General features: G+C 41.3%; 2 protein-coding genes across 2 annotated transcripts; both read left to right on the forward strand.

Moving 5' to 3' along the window:
- The first annotated feature begins 8,914 nt into the window (after nt 1-8,914).
- LOC116055557 (olfactory receptor 2G6-like) lies at nt 8,915-9,930 on the forward strand. Its single transcript, XM_031307567.1, has one exon. The coding sequence runs from the start codon at nt 8,915-8,917 to the stop codon at nt 9,878-9,880; it is 966 nt and encodes a 321-aa protein (XP_031163427.1). The 3' UTR covers nt 9,881-9,930.
- A 9,166-nt stretch (nt 9,931-19,096) lies between these two features.
- Nucleotides 19,097-20,017, forward strand: LOC116055577 (putative gustatory receptor clone PTE03). The gene has a single exon (XM_031307587.1). The coding sequence runs from the start codon at nt 19,097-19,099 to the stop codon at nt 20,015-20,017; it is 921 nt and encodes a 306-aa protein (XP_031163447.1).
- Nucleotides 20,018-22,576: the final 2,559 nt, after the last annotated feature.

A 22,576-nucleotide genomic window follows, 5' to 3' on the forward strand; every position in this document is an offset into this window, starting at 1 on the left:
ATGCCCCTGTTGTCCTCTGGTTTGCCTGTTTATAAAGCATACCATTTTCACCCAATGGGCCCTATTTTAACGATCTAAGCGCGTTTATCCACTTTTGCTAGTTTGACTGCGGAAAAAGGGTCCGTGCGGGAGCATGGTTCTAAAGGGTTGTACTTAGTGTCTTCATTAATCAGAGGTGTGTTTTGGGCGTAACATGCAATAAACCAATCAGAGTGTCATCTCCCATTCCCTTCAAAAGCCAGGAGTATTTGGACCTTGGCGATCACTTCCCACTGCCTCAAGATAGCAATACATCCAGAATGCACACACCTCCCTGTAAGACCAGCACGCCCATGGGCCACAGATGGGCGCAGATGCATTTGCTATTTAAACGACGTGGGCGCTGGATGGGAAATTGACAACTGCGTCGGTCTGAAACTAGCAAAAGACACTTGCATCGGGCTTTGCGTTGCGCTGCGCCGGGTGCAAGATAGGGCCCTAAGTACTTATTTATAGAATTATGTGTTACACCTTTCTGGCTTTCATTAGTTTTGCACTTTTTTTAATTCATGGTGAATAAATGAAATTATACCTTAATTTATGAGTTAGACAAGCAGAAATCATTAATTATTTTGAGTAAAAGTTAAGATCAGAGGGGGGTATGTTGATGGATATCTGTCAAAGTTTAGTCAGGATACTGTTTTGAAACCGTTACAACTTTATTATCACAACTGTTGTCCTGTCGTTTGCCTTTTTTGATAGCATAAAAAATTATTACCCAAATCTGTGTACACCTAGACTTCTAGCCAACTTCGTTCAGTTATTTGTTTGAAATAAACGTTTTATTCCTAAAATCAATGAATACTTGCGGTTAATAATTGTGGTTATCATTTCAGCCATAGTCATGCAGACATACTTTCTTCAGGAGTTTGTTAACTAATCATCCAGTATGTGTTGTCACAGAGCGGTCTGATGGGAGGTCATTACCAGCCAGTCTCTGAGGACCGAGCTGATTGGTCTCACTGGTCAACAGCTCTGATTGTAATTTGCTTCAGAGGGAATTAGTGGAAACTGTGGCTAATGTGAAGAGACCTCAGGGACAAACATGTTGACAGGCTGAAATGACCTTTGACCTGAGGGACTTCATCAGTGAAATGCAGTGATGTAACTTCTCCTAACACCTTTGAGAGGTTACATCACTTACAGATCAAAGTAAAGTTAGTTTATTAATTAGTTAGTTGAGGTCAATCACGTCCCATCCTTACTGCACACGCTTGGATGGTTCCCCGTTTCCCCCTCCTGAGGTGGCGAGCGGTGTCCAGTATCACCATGGTGCCAACTGAAAGTCCTTCTCCATGGCTTCTCCGAACTACTCCCACACATGCTGCTTTGCCCCTTTCACGGCACAGGCTATAGCCCTTTGGGCCTGTCGGTACCTTGCAACTGCCTCCGGAAGGACTCATTTGGTCGGATGGCTTCCCTGACCACCACAGTGTTCAGGGGTTATCGCCCCTTGAGACACCAAAGACCTTTAGACCACAACTCCCCGCTGCAGCTTCAGTAATGGAAGCTTTGAACATTGCCCAATTGGGTTTAATTCCCCCAACCTCCACAGAAATGCCAGAGATCTGTTAGACAAGGGCCTGCTCCAGACGTTCTCAGGGCACCCGCACTATCCTTTTGGGCTCACCAAGTCTGTCCAGAGTCTTACCCCAGCCCCTGACCCACAGCTCCGACCCTCTCTTCACCCAAGGGTCCAAAACATATGGCCTCAGATCAGACGATACAATTACATAATCAATCATCGAGCTTTGGCCTAGGCTGCTCTGGTACCACACACACTTATAAGCACCATATCCATTATTTATTTCCAAAATTTTAGAAAAAGTTGTTGCCAAAGAGCTTTTTGCTGTCTTTGCCACACAAAACATTCTAGACAAATTTCGATACGTACTTGAAAGACTTAAACACTGGGTTGGTATCTCTGCGGGCGCCCTGGACTGGTTCTCCTCTTATCTTTCAGATAGAAGTTTTTCTGTGTCACTTGGTCCCTATTTCTCTGAAACTGCTGCCCTTTCTTGTGGGGTGCCTCAGGGCTCTGTGTTAGGTCCAATTTTATTTACTTTGTATATGCTCCCCCTAGGCCACATAATTAGGCAATTTGGAGATATCCATTATCATTTCTATGCTTTAATTCTATGCTTTAATTAAAATTTGTAATGCTTTAATCCGGAAGAGACTTACAAAGTGTCAGTACTGGTCAAATGTTTGTCTTCCATTAAGGACTGGATGGCGAACAATTTCTTGCAGCCTTATGAAGATAAGACCGAATTCTGGGACAACCACCAACTCTCTGCACGACTCTGCATGCAGAATTTTGCAAATCCATTTCCAAGTGTAAACGGAAAACACAAATTAATGCATGCAGAGCAGAATCAGGCCCATTAGGCTTGTGCCAATTGCAATCAGATCATCTCTTGATGATAGAAGCAATTTTGACTAGCTTACTATCAGAACTAAGAAAAGAAAATAGAATCTGCGCTTGAGTCTTCATTAAGTCTTGTTTCTGGTGAAGCGGCAATTCCTCCTGAGTGTTGTGAATCTGTAACATTCTGTAAAAACTCTCAACGAAGCCTTTTTCATCTGTTTTAATTGATATCATGAATTTGTATCACAAGTTTTCAGACAGTTTTCCTTCTTGAAGATGTATCTGCATAAACCTACTTTAAATCAATCCTCCTTTCCTCTAGTGCATCTTTCTTATCTTTCTACTCTCACGTCATCGAAGTGAACAGAGCGATTTTATTGAAATGTAAGCATCCTTCTGTTTCTCATTAAATCTACAGAACATTGTGAACTGAATGCTGCTTTGTGTCGCTTTGTTCCCTGAGATCTCATAACTGCTTTCAGAGTCAACTCACAGTGAATGAAAGGAACCACAAAACGATGGTGATTGGATTGTTTAATAACAAGTGAATTTTATATCATTAACGTTAATTGCAAACCAGTTTGCTATCTCTTTTCCATGGATCTGACGCCTGATGGGCTAGGCTTCTTTTGGACAGTCACTTAGCCTCCCTGGCTTCCCACCTGCTGCCAGGGTATGGCTAACAGGAGCAACATTGGGACAGCACAGACTACCTGCTGTTATTTAAGAGAAAAGTCAATTGTCTCATATAGCTTTCTCTATTACAGTTTGATCCAAATTTCTGAGTCTCAAAGTAGTCAAATCTTCCAAATCCTGCTTTGAGTTTTGCGTAATTACAGTTTGAATTGGCGCGCATCTAGGCTGGCCAAACTTAATTGTGAACCTAAACTGATATGCAGGTCAGATCAAAATCTGAGAGGGGTCAGGTTTGGCCCGTGGGCCTTGAGTTTGACACATCTGCTCTACTACTACTATTGGAATTATAGTCACCTTTCAGAATTTGTTCCAACAGCCCTAGATCAAACTGAAAAGTTAGGTGTGAAAAGTGCTAAAGAGTGTCATGGAACAGTCACAGTCTGGCCCAAACGTAATCTGCGTATTTCTTTTACAGTTTTCAGCGGTGATTCAGAATGAAAAGTTGAAGAATTTAACAGACTGGTTTTCTGCTTGTGGTAGGGATGTGTTAACATTCTGAGCTTAATTTTAGTTTTTAATCTGTGTAAACGGCAAAAAGGTTTGGCAGAATTCTGTGTCCGCAGATTTCGTGTGGCCCTGCAGATTATATAAATTCTTGTAAATGTTTGCAGGGTTCAACCCAACAGTGACCTCTGATTCTACACTTAAAGAATCTGAATATTACAATTCAAATCCAACAATTACAAACCAGTAAAACTAATATTTTCTAATGTGTCTGTCTATCCTGAAGTTGTGACAGAGCTGTCTGATGGGAGGTCATTACCAGCCAGTCTCTGGGGACCGAGCTGATTGGTCTCACTGGTCAACAGCTCTGATTGTAATTTGCTTCAGAGGGAATTAGTGGAAACTGTGGCTAATGTGAAGATACCTCAGGGACAAACATGTTAACAGGCTGAATTGACCTTTGACCTGAGGGACTTCATCAGTGAGATGCAGTGATGTAACTTCTCCTAACACCTTTGAGAGGTTACATCACTTACAGATCAAAGTAAAGTTAGTTTATTAAGAAGCATCACTTTAGATTGTTTGTCAGAAGTTTAAAGCTTCATATTATAAATCGAATAACCATGACGTCGCGCTAACAAAACAATCACTTCTGTGTAGACGATGCGGAGACATGAAATCTGCAAATCTGTATTTCTGTTGTCATTTTCAGCCGCAACTGTAACCTTTAAATAAATATGGTTAAACACGGAGGATCTGACTAGAGTTGCAAAGTTTATTCAAATAGTTGTTAACTGTTAAATTAATCGCCAACTATTTTGAAAATCTGTTAATCATTTTGAGTTTTATGGTAAAAAAGGTCAAGATTCCCTATTCCCTGTATCGTAAATGTGAATATTTTCTAGTTTCTTCACTCCTCTGTGACAGTAAAGTCTCAGGCGAGGGGCCAGACTAAGAATGGTTCATAAAGACCCTATGAGTCAACGAGGAAGAATGACCCTGCTCGGAGGATCCAGGCTAGAGTTAAGATTCTCTGCCTGAGCCTGAGCCCGATATTTCCTGCCACTATCCTCGGGCCGGGCCCTTGATCAAGCATTTGTGTTTTTTTAATCATTACTTTATTAGCCTAATTGGGTAGGGAGAAAGCTATGCCATAATCATGCACAGCGTCTCCTCCACTCGCACGCATCACACCAGGCCTGCTGGCCTGTATTGTATAGCTTAAGTATTGTTTTTAGCTGAAGTGCAACATGGAGCTTGAAGATTTAAAGAAAAACATAAAAACAGGAGAATTACCTTTGAGCAAGTTTGGAGGAAAGTCGGAGGTATGGAACCATTTTAAACAAGTCGTGGGCAGTGACAACATACAGTATGTGTTGACGTTGTCGAGTGTATTAAGTGAGGCACGCTGCTCGCCTATGACAGCAAAAAAACAGGGACTTCGACAATGAACAGACACATGGAGCAGGCTCGTCATGGCAGAAAAGATGATCAGCCTTCAATGTCCTCTTTTGTTACTTCGCCAAGCATACTCCTTCTAAACAGATTTCTGGAATTCAAACAACTTGGAATTGTAGTTGAGAACGTTAGTTATAATGGCCCATGTATTAAAAAATTGTCGGGTTTAAATCGGACGCGGGCTCATAATTACAGTTAATGTGTCGGGCCGGGCTCGGACACAATGTGCATGGGCTCGGGTAGGGTCGGGCTTGATTTTTTTGGGCCCTATCTAAGCTTTAATCCAGACTCAGATCAAGCTACGTGGCAAACCCCTCTCCATCCCATGGGCCCACCACCTCTGAATCAGAATCAGTTTTATTGTCACTACCTTAATACACACTCGGCATAGATGGAAGTGAGATATCGTTCTCCATATCATGGTATGTTACAGGTAAAAAAGAAAAGACACATAATAGACAGAGACTAATATAAAATAGACATACATTAAACCTGTTGGAAGAACCGCTGGGGTAGGTTGCGCTGCCACACAGGTGCTTGAGGTGGAGCACCACCAGTTAGATCTGGTGGGCCTTACATCTATGCACTAGCCTGACAAGCCAGACTGGCTGCAAATTACATTTGCTGCCGCTAGGGTGCGTCTAGATTTCTAGGCTATCTATGCACAGTTTTGGTTCTGGAACCATTCTCTTGGATATGGGTTGAATTCTATTCTTCTCTGGAGTTGTACAGGGTGTCAGGCCCCCGGCTGAGCTTAGATGAGAGGGTCGCCTCCCTACCCCTGTGGGTTGTTGGGGGTAATACTCTGACTGTTGTCCGTGCACACATGTGACAAGGACAGGAAGATATTGTTTTACAGAACTGTATAAAAATAAAGTGCAATACAGGCACAATAAACTTTCCTCAAACTTCAACAAAGAAAACCTTGCTGCCCACAGTTTTCAGATAACAGGAAACAGAACAGAAATAAAGTGCATTAGACAGTTTATGTCTTACAGCAACAAGTGCTCTACAGAGAGTTCAATATGTTTCAAAGTGACAGTATCTCCAATGGAAATCACTTTTGTCAGATTGACAGCACTCTAGCCCCATGTATTGGGGGGGGGGGGGGGGGAACCAGGGGGAGCCAATCATATTTCAGGTGGGGCGGTTGCCACCCTGGTCCCCGCCTCTAGACTCACCCGTGGTATTGGGTAAGGGCGTCTGTTAATTTTACAGCCAAAAAACTCCAAAAGACTGGCAATGATTGCTCCTCTTCCGCCGCCTATACCTGATACACATTTGTAAAGTAAATGTTGCGTTGCAATAAGGTTGCATCGGGTGTGGTAGTGTCGGAGTAATTTTATGATTACAGCATGATATCATGCGCACGGCATCGGACCGATACCCGATACTGTCATTAGTATCGGTGTATCCCTAATTCAAACTCAACTTGTCATTCAAAAGAGCCTTTTCTTTACCCATTTCTAATCAAGGAGCTTTGTTTCTGATATCCACAATGTCACTGCTGCATGGCTTCCTAAAACCCCAAACTACAGAGTGCCCCGAGGCCCAAACCACAGATTGTGCGTGCGTGAATCACACATAACAAAAATGACACTAAGCTCCATCAAGGGAACCCAAACTCCTTTACATTTAAAAGATCAAAAGCTTTTCTGGCCTTTACACTTACAGGAGAAACACTGGATGTCCATAGACCACACCTGTTGACATTTCTCACATACTTTTCTGTTAAATTGTTGTTTATTCAAAATATGTCAAAGGACAGAGTGTACAGATTGTAGTCAGCCTTAGTCACTTAGACACCAATGTATGGAATAATAGGTTCTAGGTTGAAAAAGTACCAAAATGACACGTTCAGCAATTTTGTGTCCACATTTTTATTATTATTTAATACTTGAATTTCATCATCATTGGCTGCTCTACTGTTCCATAACGGTTGATTACTAACGGTCGTTGACAGCTTGTGAGCTGATTTCTTGCCTTAATAGTATTCAATTAAACATCCATTGTTGAAAATATGAATGTGTGACGTGTTCATCAGGAGGGGCGTGGCCTCAGCTTTGTCGCTGTGTACCTGTCTGTGTGTAGTTTTTAGACATATAAGAGCTGCTGCTCGCTGACTCTGTTCTCCAGCAGCTCGGCAGAGTTTCAGCTGCTCGTGTGGAAACAAATCAACAGTTTGTCTCTGGTGTTGATGTGTCTGATTGCTTCCTGTTTCTTAACTTGTCCTGTTGACGATGTTACATTTATTCATGTGTCCAAAGTGAAAGACGAGTCCAATCTGCAGTAGGTAATATCTTTAATCTCCTTTTGTCTTGTATCATGTCAACATCACTGTGACTCAGTTTTTATGCTTCTGATTAGTTCACAGAGTGAAATGTTGAAGCATATTTAATATCTTTCCTTGTGGTTTGTTCAGCTGAACTGTTTAATTGTTTAATTTAATGAAAACTGTGTCTGAGGGTTTAGTCTGTTTCTCTAAAGCTTTGATCAAACTGATGATTCATGTTTCCTGATCAGTAGTTTTTCATGTTAACACCACTGATGTTTTAAACAGTCTGTTTTCTTTACAGATGTGGAGAGACTCAGATTTGATGAACTATTGAACATGTTACAATAGTTTCCTTCCTTTGCATAAATGAGCAGAAACACAAATACATCTTCTGTGTTTTGTTCTGCTGAGCTGATTCTAGTTTGATGACTTTTCATCTGAATTTGATGATTTTCTGTTTCTCACTCATACATCCAGCTGAAAGTTGTTATTCTAAGAAATGTGCAGAGAATGAGTCACTTTAAGGTTTGACATCAACTGGAAGTGATCCTCACAAGAGTCTGAATTCATTTATATTTGAGTTTATGTGATGAAGAAAAAGCTCAAAGATCATGTTTGTGTTTGTCAGCTGATTTTAAATGAACATTTTTAAACAAACAGCATCAGAAAGAATTAATAACTGAGATTACATTGTTGTCTACTAAATGTCTGTTTTTCATTTTGAACCCCACTGATGTTTTAAACAGTCTGTTTTCTTTACAGATGTGGAGAGACTCAGATTTGATGAATTATTGAACATGTTACAATAGTTTCCTTCCTTTGTTTAAATGAGCAGAAATCTTCTGTTTTGTTCTGCTGAGCTGATTCTTGTTTGATGAGTTTTCATCTGTTGACTTGCTGCTTTTCTGTTTCTCACCAGACAAACTGAATTTTAAATGAACATTTTGAAACAAACAGCATCAGAAAGAATTAATAACTCAGATTACATTGTTGTCTACTGAACATCTGTGTTGCAGTGCTGATGTTCTACTTGTTCAGTCATTTCTGATTCCAGCTCTACACTGTGAGGATTTGCTGCTCTTCTGTTTCATGTCGATACAAACTGAATCTGTTTGTGTCTCTGAACTGTTTAAAGAATCACTATGAACTAAAGATGGACATTTTTGGTGCTGCTTCAGACATTGTATTTGGTTTTGGAACCTAAAATATGTTTGAAATTTGAAAGTGTACATTTTTAGTAGGGCTGGATTATATTAATCAATTCTCCAACTAAAGTCCATCTTTGTTTAAGTGATCTGATATCTATTGCCACAATCTTGGAATAGATCTTTTAATATTTGCCTTTTCCCAGTAAAAAGTACTTTGAACTTTTGGGGGGTCAGTTCTCAATGTAAATATTAACCTGGTGCATTATAAAAATATCTGAGGGTTGCTTCTTGCTTAAACAATTTACAGTTCTGTGAGAATCTCTTTTATGTCCAAGATAAACTGGTATTGTAACTGAAATTCCCCTATCCTAATTTATACTGAAACAGAAATGTAATCAGGACCTTGTGAATAGGAATCATAACGATTCGGGAAATCATTGGTGCTATCCAGCCCAATTTCGTTTTGTTTTGTGATCAGCAGATGTGATGGAGAATAACTCTGAGGTGGTGTTTGTGCTTCAGGGTCTGAATGACTCTCTGACAAACCGTCAGATGTACTTTGCCGTCGCCCTGATGTCGTACCTCTTCACCATCTTCGTCAACCTGACGCTCATCATCACCGTCTGCCTGGAGAGAACGCTCCATGAGCCGATCTACATCTTCCTGTGCAGCCTGTGTTTTAACGGCATCTGCGGAGCGTCAAGTTTCTACCCAAAGCTGCTTCACGGCCTTTTGGCCGACTCTAACGTCATCACGTATGCCGGCTGTTTGGCTCAGATGTTTGTGGTTTACTGTTACGTTTTCTGTGAGCTCACCAGTCTGACTGTCATGGCGTATGACCGCTACTTGGCCATCTGTAAGCCACTGCAGTACCCGATGCTGATGCCGGTGCAGAGGGTGGCGCAGATGCTGCTGCTTACCTGGTGCTTCTCGCTGCTGGAGGCGATTATCGGCAACATACTGACCACCAGATTGCCGCTGTGTAGGCGCCACATCAACCAGATCTTCTGCACCAACTGGGAGGTGGTGAAGCTGTCGTGCTCCGACACAACCGGCAACAACATCTACGGCTTTGTGCTAATTTTTATGCACATTTCGCAGACTGGACTCATCCTGGTGTCCTACACCCACTTGGTCCGAGCCTCGCTCAGGTTGGCGTCCAACCGCAAGAAGTTCATACAGACGTGTGTGCCGCACCTGGTCACGCTGCTCATCTTTGCAAGCTCACTGATGTTCAATTCCATCTACTCTCGCTATGGCGGCGGAACACTACAGGTGCTGCAGAACCTGCTGGCCGCAGAGTTCCTGGTGGTCCCGCCCCTCATCAACCCCATCATCTACGGCATCAACCTGCATCAGATCAGGTCCAGGATCATACACAACTTCCACAAACCATCAAGCCTGATCAATACATGTTTACATGGAGCCCTTTCACTGCCTGTCTGTCCGTAACTGAGAGGTCAACTTTCAAGTTAACCAGTGCGTACAGGTGTTTCTGTTTTTAAAACTAGAATTTGACATTTAAGTTGCCTCGTTGTATGGCTGAAAATCCTGAGATTTAAAACAAATAGAATCTGGTGAACAGAAGAATAATACAGAATAGAATAATTATATAGCCTGTCAGTGTCAAAAACAGCGGAACAACGGAAGTTAAAGGCTCCGAAATGAAAGTAGTTCCACCTCACGGCGTTTCTGTCGCTAGTGTGTTCCTGCCCTTAGTCACTTAGACACCAGTACATGGGGAAATAGGGTCCAGGTTGAAAGATACCAAAATAAACCTTTAAATAAATGTTTAAACCAAACCCTGCGCTTACACTATGCGTGCTACGCTGGTCGAGGTAATGCCGGCGCCGTTGATTATGGGAAGGTGTTTACGTAGGTGGAGCGTTCAATGCAGTAGGCTGTGAGGAAGTGAAAATGGAACTGGTGAGCAGAAAAAGTGTAGTTTGGCAGTACTTTCAGTCAAAAGAAGGCCATTCAAGTCCAGCTACATGTTCAATTTGCAATGCTGATTTATCTTGTGGTGGCGAGGACCCTTAACAATACACAACCTCACCGCTGTTACAACATTTGGTATTAAATATTCTAAAGAATACGAGTTGTGCATGAAGGAATCTACAGACAGCAGCCAGAATGCAGCAACTTCAGGTACGGCAAAGGAAGGACAGTCACCACTAAAAACTTGTGTTAACCAGATGACCATTACCAGCTTTGCTAGCCCTACACCGAACAAACAGTGGGCCTCAGATCACCCACGAGCCAAAGCCATTCATGCAGCAATTGGGAAAATGATAGATAGGATTTGGTATTCGATTTCGGCAGAATCTTAACCAGTGGATTCGGTATTCGGCCGAACCCCAAAAATCTGGATTCAACTTTAGCGTGTTTTACTGTCATTTCAACCATATACATGAAACATCGTTTCACCGTGGCTCAATTGGTTACACAATTAAAATATATGAAAACGACATTATATAAAAACGACATACGAAACAGGCTATATTTAGTGCACACATATGATATGCTCCGTAAAGTTCAGCTAACGCATAGCTAACTACTAGCATTAGCGCTTGGTAGACTGTATCACCGAGTATACAGATTTGTGTGTAATGTAGAATGGTCAGCATTTAACAGTCACAAACTCCACCAGCAGTTAGCAGTTAGTTGGATACAAGTACCAGTCCGTGTTAACACAGCCCACCTCCACTAGTCTTACCCGGCGATAGCTGTTGTTCAGCAATGTTTCCACAACAACAAAAAAACAGCAGTCTCTGAACTCGCGTTGGGAGTTTCGTTGAAGTTGGATGTAGTCCAGTTTGTTGTCTAATGAGCGGACACTTGCAAGCAGGATTGATGGAACAGGTGGCCGGCTAACATTAGTTTTCCACCCGCAAACTCGTTCAACGTCCCCCGCTGATGATGTCCCTTCACCGGCCAGAGGCATCGAGCAGCACCGCTGGTCTCCATAGCAGGCGGGCGAAGCTGTGTGGAGTATTTCGTCTGTGATAAAGTGTCCTGCATATTCTCCGATCTGTACCAATGTATCCCGTTGGTACACGTGTGCGGTAGTTTGAATGCACATAATTGTTGTTCTAAAATTTCCTTCGGGATGAATAAATCTGTTTCTGCTGAGAAGCTAAGCGATGATTCAAGATGGCTGATTCTTGTTGGCGACAGGAGATGAGAGCAATGATCCATAACATAAAACCTAACATAAAAAGGAACTTTATTCCAACCCAAAGTGTCCTTTTAGGGACGCTATGGAAACTGCTGGCCACACCCAAATCTCTACTACTACTACTACTACTACACTTGGAAATTTACGCCAGTTCTGACGTCTGGGCCAATTTTCTTAAGTTTTCAAGCATCCCAAGCTTCTCAAAAATTTGATTGCGCAGCAGAATAATAATCTCTACAAAAATAACAGGGTGATCACGCCATTCGGTGCTCTAGCCCTAATTATTAGTTCACATTTTCTCATGACGCTGAAGTTGGCTTCCGATTCCCAGCTTCCGATTTGGCGGTTAAGGGGAAATTTAAGGGAAACTTAAAGCTGAAGTTAGCTTCCGATTCACAGCATCCGACTAAGCAACATAACTTACATTGCTGAGTGACCGATCCTCCGTTTTTTTAATCTCTTATTGAAAGCGGTTTAGTCATTAAGGTAAATTATTAATTATGTCTAAAACACAGTTTTAGATTTGTGAAAGCTTTATTGTCTTTAAGAGAACGCAATAAAGGGAGATTTCAGTTTTTTTTCTTCATATGTAGACCACGTTAGACCAGGTCCAGATCCAAAACCACTATACCTAGACTTGTCAAATCTGGACTAAATTATCCCAGAGAGTCTAAAGAGCCTTAAAAACACAGTTTCAGATTTGTGAAAACTTTATTCTATTTGTGTAAATGCAAAAAGGGGAATTTCCCTGTTCATTTTTATATGTAGACCACATTGGACAAGGTCCAGATCCAAAACCACTAGGCCTAAAGATTCTTAAAAACACAGTTTCAGATTTAAGAAAGCATTATTCTATTTGTGAAAACGCAATAAAGGGAGATTTTACTGTTTTTTCATATTCAATTCAATTTTATTTATAGTATCAAATCATAAGAAGAGTTATCTCAAGACACTTTACAGATAGAGTAGGTCTAGACCACACTCTATAAGACCCAACAATTCCAATAATTTCCCCAAGAGCAAGCATTTAGTGTGACAGTGGTGAGGAAAAACTCCCTTTTAGGGAGAAACCTGGGACAGACCCAGGCTCTTGGACTTTGGGCTTTTTCACTTTGTAAACCTATAACATGCACGATAAGATATATACCACAATAAAGGAAAGGGGAAAAGCATAATATGAGCACTTTAAATCTTTATAAAATCATTGTTCTTAAGCTCAGAGAGAAATTCTAATGAAGTTAAAAGAATTACCTCCTAAGTCCTTTCCTAACCACTTTTGCTTAACCCCAATGGTAGACGTCATGAGGTCAAGGAAAGATGTGAAGGAGAATTCAAACGGAATTAGGAAAAGACAACCGCGGTGCGAGGAGAATCTTGGCGCATTCATGCCACCTGGGAATAACAGGGACCGCCCCCGTGATTACGTTGTTTTTCCGACAGCCAGCGTTCACATGGTCGGGATGCGTGTTCTTCTTCTTCTGTTATATTGGCGTTTGGCATAACAACTTGTTGCATGATTGCCACCAACTGTTGGCCGTATCCTAGAGCATCAGGTGTGTGAAAACATGGAGGCCACAATAATAAAAGATTTGCTGTTGTTTTCTTATGCGAGCAGCCAAACAGCACATGGACAGGTGTTTGTGTTATCTGCAGGACAACCGACAGGAAAGGACACGGAGAAGGTGTTGTTTTTTTTATACATGGGACTATTTATGAATAATTTGAAACATGTCTGTGTATGTTTCTTGCCAGAGGCGTTTGTCCACAATAAACAGTTTATTGCCATTGAAATATTTTCATTGAACCAAAGTCGCCTCCATCAAACGTCAGTTGTCAACAACGCGTCACCAACTGGGAAACTCGGTTAGCAAAATCTAGCCCGAGTTTCCCACCTCTGATTCCCACAGGAAGTGACATGAATGATGACGTTTTTTTTACTGGGAAAATGTTTTTCCGATGTCCGTGAAGGCACGGTCTGACTGCCCTTACACTCGGCTGCATAATCATGCGACGGCGGATTTTATTGACGTGGTTTTGCGGGTGAAACTACAATGTTCTGAAGGTGGACTAGCCTACGGAAAGCAAATCTGGATACTTCGTCCTGTGCGTTCTCACCATGTTGTTTCATGCTGGCTCTACAAATGTGGACAACCCGGTGGAAAATATTACTTCATCACCAATTTACTTACCATCTTATTCTGCATTATGTCTGTTCATGTGAAGCGCTCACTGCATGTCATTTCATTATTATTTTTAGTTTTTAGTTTTGCTCTTTAAACATCCCACAATAGGCGTATTAACTGCAGGGACTTTACTGCGTGCTTGGAAACGTTCACAGTGAAAGCTGATTAGAGGGGAATCATTAAAGAAAACACTGATACATCAATACAATACATCACAGTCTTCCTCCCCTTTACCTGTCTAAAGTGATCGGCTAATCAATGCTTTTGTTTCTCACCTGTGTTGAGTGTTGGAGATTTCTTGTGAGCTGTTTGTATTTTATCTGGTGGCTGAAACATTGTGCTTTCTTAATTTGTTCTACACTGTGTCTGAGACACTTGCTGTGTTTCATTCATCCAGAAATCTAATCAGAGAAGTCACACATCAGATGGTGTAGTTCTACTATCTGCCCATTAGCTGGTGCCAGCTGACCGTCCAATGAGAGATAATCTCAGCGCTGAAAGACGGAATGAAGCAGCAGTGTGGATCACACTAATACAAGTATTTAAGAAAAGATGGCTTGTTTTGAGGCAGAATGCAGCCTGAAATCTCTGGCATGGCGGCCCTTCACTCTGTTTCCTTAGTCCTGGTTTCTTAAAAAAGGGGGGACCAGAAACCTCAAGCTGCCACAGATGGTGTCTGCTTTTAAACTTCATCTTCAAATAGACTGTCTTTCAAAATCTCAACACTCGCACCAAATGCTTGCTTTTAAAAGGGAATTGTTGGGTCTCTGTAAATTATAGTGCGGTCTAAACCTACTCTATCTGTAAAGTGTCCTGAGATAACTTATATGATACGACACTAAATAAAATTTAACTTAAGGCATTTTCACTCATTTGTCCTGTAAAGACTGTACCTTTGTTTAAAAAAAAAATAAAAAACTCAGAATGCTAACACATCTCCACCCCAAGCATAAAACAATTGCTAAATTCTGCAGATTTTCGTTCTGTTTTATTGCTAAAAAAAATCAGCAGATTCTGTTTGGCTCTGGTAATCACTCATAACCTCTGAGTTTTTTCTCTCCGTCCTCACACTGACTCATAGCAGAGTCCACACCTTTGTCACTGATGATTTAAGCTGTCCCACATCAGATGAGGGAGTTCTACTATCTGTCCACTAGATGGAGATAACTGACCATCTAATGAGCTAAACATCAGCAACGTCAACTCTCTGCTGCTCACTCTCCAAGTGGCCTCCTTGTGATGTATCCTGTTACCAGTGACTGTAAAAAGAATAGGCTGTTACATAATATCTAGGGCTGAGGGGAAATGGAAGAAGGGAAGTGGAACTATGAACTTTGGCTGATAATACTTGTGTACTTTTAACTCAGAAATATCTTCAAAGTAGAACTTGTACTAATGCAGTAGGTTTGACAGGGTTTTGGTACTTTTACTGCAGTACAGAATACACATTAGAGACTTCAGACTCTTTCATGAGTTGTGTTTGAAATATGAATAATAATAAGTGAGTTTCAGTAATGTTTGATGAGTCATTTCTCGTCCTCACACTAACAGATCACCTCCAGTCCTGTCTCACTTTGTCAGCAGAGCTACATTTGATTTCTCAAATATTGATTTGGAAACAGCTCCATTATGGTTAGCATGGTTAGCATTGGTTAGCTCCTGTTGTTAGAGCAGCTGGTGATCCTGAACACTGTGGCTGTTAGGATTACGAGATGATAACTGTTACAGTTAACCCTAACCAAACTAAACTCTTCTCAAAACATATTTTTACAAATATCAGCCATCCACCTGTTGGAACAGCTGGGGTAGGTTGCGCTGCCACACCGGTGCGTGAGGTGGAGCACCACCTGTTACATCTGGTGGGCCTTACATCTATGCACAGTTTTGGTTCTGGAACCGTTCTTCTGGATAGAGGTTGGACTCTATTCTTCTCTGGAGTTGTACAGAGAAGAATAGATCTACAGCAGCACACCATGGACTACGAGGTGGCAATACAAGAAATGTCCAGATAAGCAAGCACACCATTACAGAACCAGTAATGAAACAAAAAGGAGTAGTTAAATTGTAACAGGAAGACCCCCCTATGCTATAGCTACAACCATCAATACATCATTCTCTTATTGTTTAAAACCATGCCATTTACTTCACAAACATGTCAGCTTATAATAACCACGCATGTCTTTGTTACCTACGTGTCTGTTTATTGAGTTTAAAAGGTAACAGAGTAACATATCAGCTTTGTGTCTTACCGGCGTCTGCTCTCTTTGTGTTTAAAGGAAAGTTTGCCGCTATCGTCAGGTTTAAATGATGCTATGACTTCCGGGGTAACAGGAAGTGACCGGAACTTTTTGTAATTATTTTATTAGCCGTCAAGTTATCTTGTGGCTTTGTGAAATGTTTGTGTGAATCATATAAATGATATTCGGTAAATTTCTAGCTTCATAGATATATTAATTGTGGCTGTATTAAGCTTTTATTGTCTACTCACCTGAGCCACCCCTGTAGTGTCCTGCTGAGTTGGTATGTTCCAATTTCAGTGGTGGGCTTCAGGCCTTTATAGTCTAGCATTTTCATTTGGTCGAGAGAGCTAGAGAGAAACTGGAGGGAGGAGGACATAATAAAAATTCCTCAGAGCTGTGACTTGTTTAAAGGTCAATTAGGAAACACATGTATGTATGTATGTATGTTTGTATAATGTGATTGTTTTGACTCTCAAGTCAATTTACTTTATTTACTTGAAAGTATTTTTTTCTGCTTTCCTTAATTTAGTTAATTTTTATGTTATTGTTTTTGACTTATGGGCCTTAATTGGGGAAAATAATAAAAATCCCATCTTTTCAACCTCATATCCAACTCCTCCTGAGTGTTTACACCTGCTCACGACTTCTCATCTACATCTACCCTCAACACATACATACACACGCACACACACACATAATACGTATACATACATACATCCACATACATGTATACTCGTAAACGTACATACAGACATACAAACAATGTAGATAGACATGCATACACTTAAAACTAATGGATGTTATACTGGGCTTAAGAGAGAAGGGCAGAAAGGAGTTTAAGTATAAAAGATAAAACTGAACTAACAACAGTGATTCAGGAAAAAGAGAAAAAGTGGCGATACACTGTGGGCAAAAATTGATATGACTAGTCAGGCACCTGAGGTGTGTAAATCAACTCACGACTGCTGGGTTCAAACACTATGTCCTAAACATAGGGATGCTCATCAGTGTACCTGGTACCAGAGAACCCTAGGCCGAAGATTGATGACCGATGTTGTCATTATATCATCTGATCTGAGGCCGCAGGTTTTGGCGCCGATCACCATCCGCCATTTCTTGTTTTAATAGTATTCAATTAAACATCCATTGTTGAAAATATGAATGTGTGACGTGTTCATCAGGAGGGGCATGGCCTCAGCTTTGTCGCTGTGTACCTGTCTGTGTGCAGTTTTTAGGCATATAAGAGCTGCTGCTCGCTGACTCTGTTCTCCAGCAGCTCGGCAGAGTTTCAGTTGCTTGTGTGGAAACAAATCAACAGTTTGTCTCTGGTGTTGATGTGTCTGATTGCTTACTGTTTCTTAACTTGTCCTGTTGATGATGTTACATTTATTCATGTGTCCAAAGTGAAAGAAGAGTCCAACCTGCAGTAGGTAAGGTTGTTAATTGAAGTCAGTGTTGGCCTTCATGCATTAACACCTATAATCTCCTTTTGTCTTGTATCATGTCAACATCACTGTGACTCAGTTTTTATGCTTCTGATTAGTTCACAGAGTGAAATGTTGAAGCACATTTGATGTCTTTCCTTGTGGTTTGTTCAGCTGAACTGTTTAATTGTTTAATTTAATGAAAACTGTGTCTGAGGGTTTAGTCTGTTTCTCTAAAGCTTTGATCAAACTGATGATTCATGTTTCCTGATCAGTAGTTTTTCATGTTAACACCACTGATGTTTTAATCAGTCTGTTTTCTTTACAGATGTGGAGAGACTCAGATTTGATGAACTATTGAACATGTTACAATAGTTTCCTTCCTTTGTTTAAATGAGCAGAAACACAAATACATCTTCTGTGTTTTGTTCTGCTGAGCTGATTCTAGTTTGATGACTTTTCATCTGAATTTGATGATTTTCTGTTTCTCACTCATACATCCAGCTGAAAGTTGTTATTCTAAGAAATGTGCAGAGAATGAGTCACTTTAAGGTTTGAAATCAACTGGAAGTGATCCTCACAAGAGTCTGAATTCATTTATATTTGATTTTATGTGATGAAGAAAAAGCTCAAAGATCATGTTTGTGTTTGTCAGCTGATTTTAAATGAACATTTTTAAACAAACGGCATCAGAAAGAATTAATAACTGAGATTACATTGTTGTCTACTAAATGTCTGTTTTTCATTTTGAACCCCACTGATGTTTTAAACAGTCTGTTTTCTTTACAGATGTGGAGAGACTCAGATTTGATGAACTATTGAACATGTTACAATAGTTTCCTTCCTTTGTTTAAATGAGCAGAAATCTTCTGTTTTGTTCTGCTGAGCTGATTCTTGTTTGATGAGTTTTCATCTGTTGACTTGCTGCTTTTCTGTTTCTCACCAGAAATTTAAATGAACATTTTGAAACAAACAGCATCAGAAAGAATTAATAACTCAGATTACATTGTTGTCTACTGAACATCTGTGTTGCAGTGCTGATGTTCTACTTGTTCAGTCATTTCTGATTCCAGCTCTACACTGTGAGGATTTGCTGCTCTTCTGTTTCATGTCGATACAAACTGAACTTGTTTGTGTCTCTGAACTGTTTAAAGAATCACTATGAACTAAAGATGGACATTTGATGGTGCTGCTTCAGACACAGTATCTGGTTTTGGAACCTAAAATATGTTTGAAATTTGAAAGTGTACATTTTTAGTAGGGCTGGATTATATTAATCAATTCTCCAACTAAAGTCCATCTTTGTTTAAGTGATCTGATATCTATTACTACAATCTTGGAATAGATCTTTTAATATTTGCCTTTTCCCAGTAAAAAGTACTTTGAACCTTTTGGGGGGTCAGTTCTCAATGTAAATATTAACCTGGTGCATTATAAAAAATATCTGAGGGTTGCTTCTTGCTTAAACAATTTACAGTTCTGTGAGAATGTATTTTATGTCCAAGATAAACTGGTATTGTAACTGAAATTCCCCTATTCTAATTTATACTGAAACAGAAATGCAATCAGGACCTTGTGAATAGGAATCATAACGATTCGGGAAATCATTAATGCCCAATTTTGTTTTGTGATCAGCAGTTGTGATGCAGAATAACTCTGAGGTGGTGTTTGTGCTTCAGGGTCTGAACGACTCTCTGACAAACCGTCAGATGTACTTTGCCGTCGCCCTGATGTCGTACCTCTTCACCATCTTCGTCAACCTGACGCTCATCGTCACCGTCTGCCTGGAGAGAACGCTCCATGAGCCGATCTACATCTTCCTGTGCAGCCTCTGTTTTAACGGCATCTGCGGAGCATCAAGTTTCTACCCAAAGCTGCTTCACAGCCTTTTGGCCGACTCAAACGTCATCACGTATGCTGGCTGTCTGACTCAGATATTTGTGGTTTACTTGTACGCTTTCTGTGAGTTCACCAGTCTGACCGTCATGGCGTACGACCGCTACTTGGCCATCTGTAAGCCGCTGCAGTACCCGATGCTGATGCCGGTGCAGAGGGTGGCGCAGATGCTGCTGCTCACCTGGTGCTTCTCGCTGCTGGAGGCGATTATCGGTATCACACTGACCGCCAGATTGCCGCTGTGTAGGCGCCACATCAACAGGATCTTCTGCACCAACTGGGAGGTGGTGAAACTATCGTGCTCAGACACAATCGGCAACAACATCTACGGCTTCGTGCTAATTTTTACGCACACTTCGCAGACCGGACTCATCCTGGTGTCCTACACCCACTTGGTCCGAGCCTCGCTCAGGTTGGCGTCCAATCGCAGGAAGTTCATACAGACGTGCGTGCCGCACCTGGCCACGCTGCTCATCTTCGTCAGCTCGCAGGTGTTTGATTCCATCTACTCTCGCTATGGCGGTGGCACGCTACAGGTGCTGCAGAACCTTCTGTCCGCAGAGTTCCTGGTGGTCCCGCCCCTCATCAACCCCATCATCTACGGCATCAACCTGCATCAGATCAGGTCCAGGATCATCCACAACTTCTCCCACAAACCAGGGATCTAAGACCAACATTCATGAAACACTAAATTACATTGACCAAAAGCCCACTTAATAAGAGAAACCTTAATATTAATTTTTAACCAGATACTGTAATGTTGATTTAAAGGGGAACTATTATATAGCATTTTCAGGTTAATACTTGTATTTTGTGTTTGTACTAAAACATGTTTACATGCTTTAACGTTATCTTTCTCATACTGCCCATGGCTGCTCTACCTGGATTCACCGTCTGAATGAGACGCTCTTTAGGAGCGCCTGTCTCTTGAAACCCCCCCCTCTCAAAAAAGGCCAGTCTGCTCTGATCGGCCTGCGTGTTTCCACAACTCTACGTGTCAGCAGCCTCCGCTGTTTTTGCATTCCAAAGCCTGACTGCAACAGAGCATATAGCAGGACTTTGTACCATGAAATAAAGGCTTCTTAACCAAATACTACACAACCGGACATGTTCCAGCTGTAAAGTGACCCGAAATTGGCGTTGCTGGATCTTGGCAGTCTCTGGGCAACCACTTTATCCAGAAAACATGTCCGCTTGGGTGACTTGGAAAAAAAGCTGGCAAATCCACCAATGTTACTTATATTCGCACCTTGGATATGTGAGAGGTGGCCTGTTGCATTATCAGGTTGAGCTGATGTGCGTAGCAGTGGATGTAGTAGGCATTTGGGTACACACCTTGTATTTTCCTCTGAACACCTGAAGTGGCACCCCTCATCACGCTGGCCCCATCATATGCCTGGCAGATGAGCTTACTTTTCTGATCCTCAGGAAGGACAGTAGCAAGACGCTCTTTTAGTGCAGTAGCAGCCCAGTCTCATGGCAGTTCGTGAAGTGATTACGTTATTGAATCTATTGGTTCATGAACAGGACACAATTACGTTGTTTTTTTCGTGTGGTGATTACGAATTTTAATTTAAAGTGCCCATATTATGAAAAAATCACTTTTTCTGGGATTTGGGGTGTTATGTTGTGTCTCTGGTGCTTCCACACACATACAAACTTTGAAAAAAATCCATCCATGCTGTTTAGAGTGAGATACAGTTTCTGAATGTGTCCTGCCTTCAGTCTCTGGGTGAGCTGTTCAAAATCGGCGGCCAAGGGAGTCCTGAGAGCTGCAGCAGGAAAAAAACAAATTCCAGAATGTAGTGAATGGGAATCCAAAAAACAAAGGAAGCACAAAAACGGGAAAATACGGGAAGCACAAAGTATGTGTGTGTGTGTGTGTGTGTGTGTGTGTGTGTGTGTAATTGACTGTGATATGTGAGATGCAAAGCAGGCTGTGTCATCCCATGCTGAGGATTCGATGGACAAGGGAAGTCCCGCCCAGTTCCTGGAGAAGGAAGCTGATTGGTGCGACGTGCCACCACTGACCGGCCAATCGAGGAGTGCCAATGAAGTCTGCCTCCAGCTTAAATAGCCTGATTGATTGCAGCTCAGCTGCCAGACCAGATTTGTTTGTGAAAATGTTTGAGAGAGTGAGGAAGTGGGCCAAGGGTTGAGCTTTAAAAACTGATACAACCTTTGCATTTAACAGGTTTGTCTTGTTTAGTCACATTAGGTTCAGGGGTGCTGTGAGTATTGTTTGTGTTTTACCAAGTATTTAAGTTAGAGGAGTTTTGTTTAACCTTTTTGTTTTCTTGTAGTTGTAGAAATAGTCTTCCTTTTGAGGATCTCTTTTTGTTATATTCTTTTTTTGATTTCCACAGCACCCATCGGCCTGTTTTTCCTGTTTGTAAGCTCTGTTGTTAAATTTGCCTGATTCTAAAATAAATATCCTTTTAAATACCAATTACATCTGGTTTTATGTTTATGTCCTGATACCCCTAGCTACGGGACGTAACATACATTTTTTTTTTATTTTTTTTTTTTTATATGATTTAATCAGATTTATTAGTAAAGCTGCAGTACAGTTTTGGAAGTACTCATATTAAACTTGAGTATTTATAATCCTACGTTATACTTCTTATCTGACAGCTTTAGTTACACTCCATGTTTTACATACAAAACATACAAACAACTAATTAAAATTATGTTACTAATTAAAATACCCAACAGGATATAAAGAAGTTAAAATAAGCTGCAATGCAACAACAATAATAAAAAAATGATAATATAAACACTCACGATGAGTACTTGTATCTTTCATACTTAAAGTGCTCACATCATGCCCATCCCCAGGTCCACAACTGCATCCAGAGGCCGTACCAGAACAGGTCCACATGGTTCAATCCCCCAAAAACACCACACTCCCGCTGCACCGCACACCGCCGCACCCCCCAGGAACTGGGCGGGACTTCCCTTGTCCATCGAATCCTCAGCATGGGATGACACAGCCTGCTTTGCATCTCACATATCACAGTCAATTACACACACACACACACATGAGGGTGCCGACGGCAGCCGTAACACAACACAAACACACACAAACTGACAGGGCAAAGACACAAAACGATCTGACAAGAGACAAAGGGAACACAGGAGCTAAATACAAGAGGTAAGGAGCAAACAAGGAACAGGTGAAACACATTAGGAGAGGCAGAGTAATCAAAAAAGGCGGGTGTTGGAAA

The sequence above is a fragment of the Sander lucioperca genome, chromosome 5 (assembly GCF_008315115.2).
Source record: "Sander lucioperca isolate FBNREF2018 chromosome 5, SLUC_FBN_1.2, whole genome shotgun sequence".
NCBI classification, from domain to species: domain Eukaryota; kingdom Metazoa; phylum Chordata; class Actinopteri; order Perciformes; family Percidae; genus Sander; species Sander lucioperca.

Coding starts and splice junctions, on each gene's coding strand:
- LOC116055557 (XM_031307567.1), top strand. CDS start 8,915: ATGGAGAATAACTCTGAGGTGGTGTTTGTGCTTCAGGGTCTGAATGAC.
- LOC116055577 (XM_031307587.1), top strand. CDS start 19,097: ATGCAGAATAACTCTGAGGTGGTGTTTGTGCTTCAGGGTCTGAACGAC.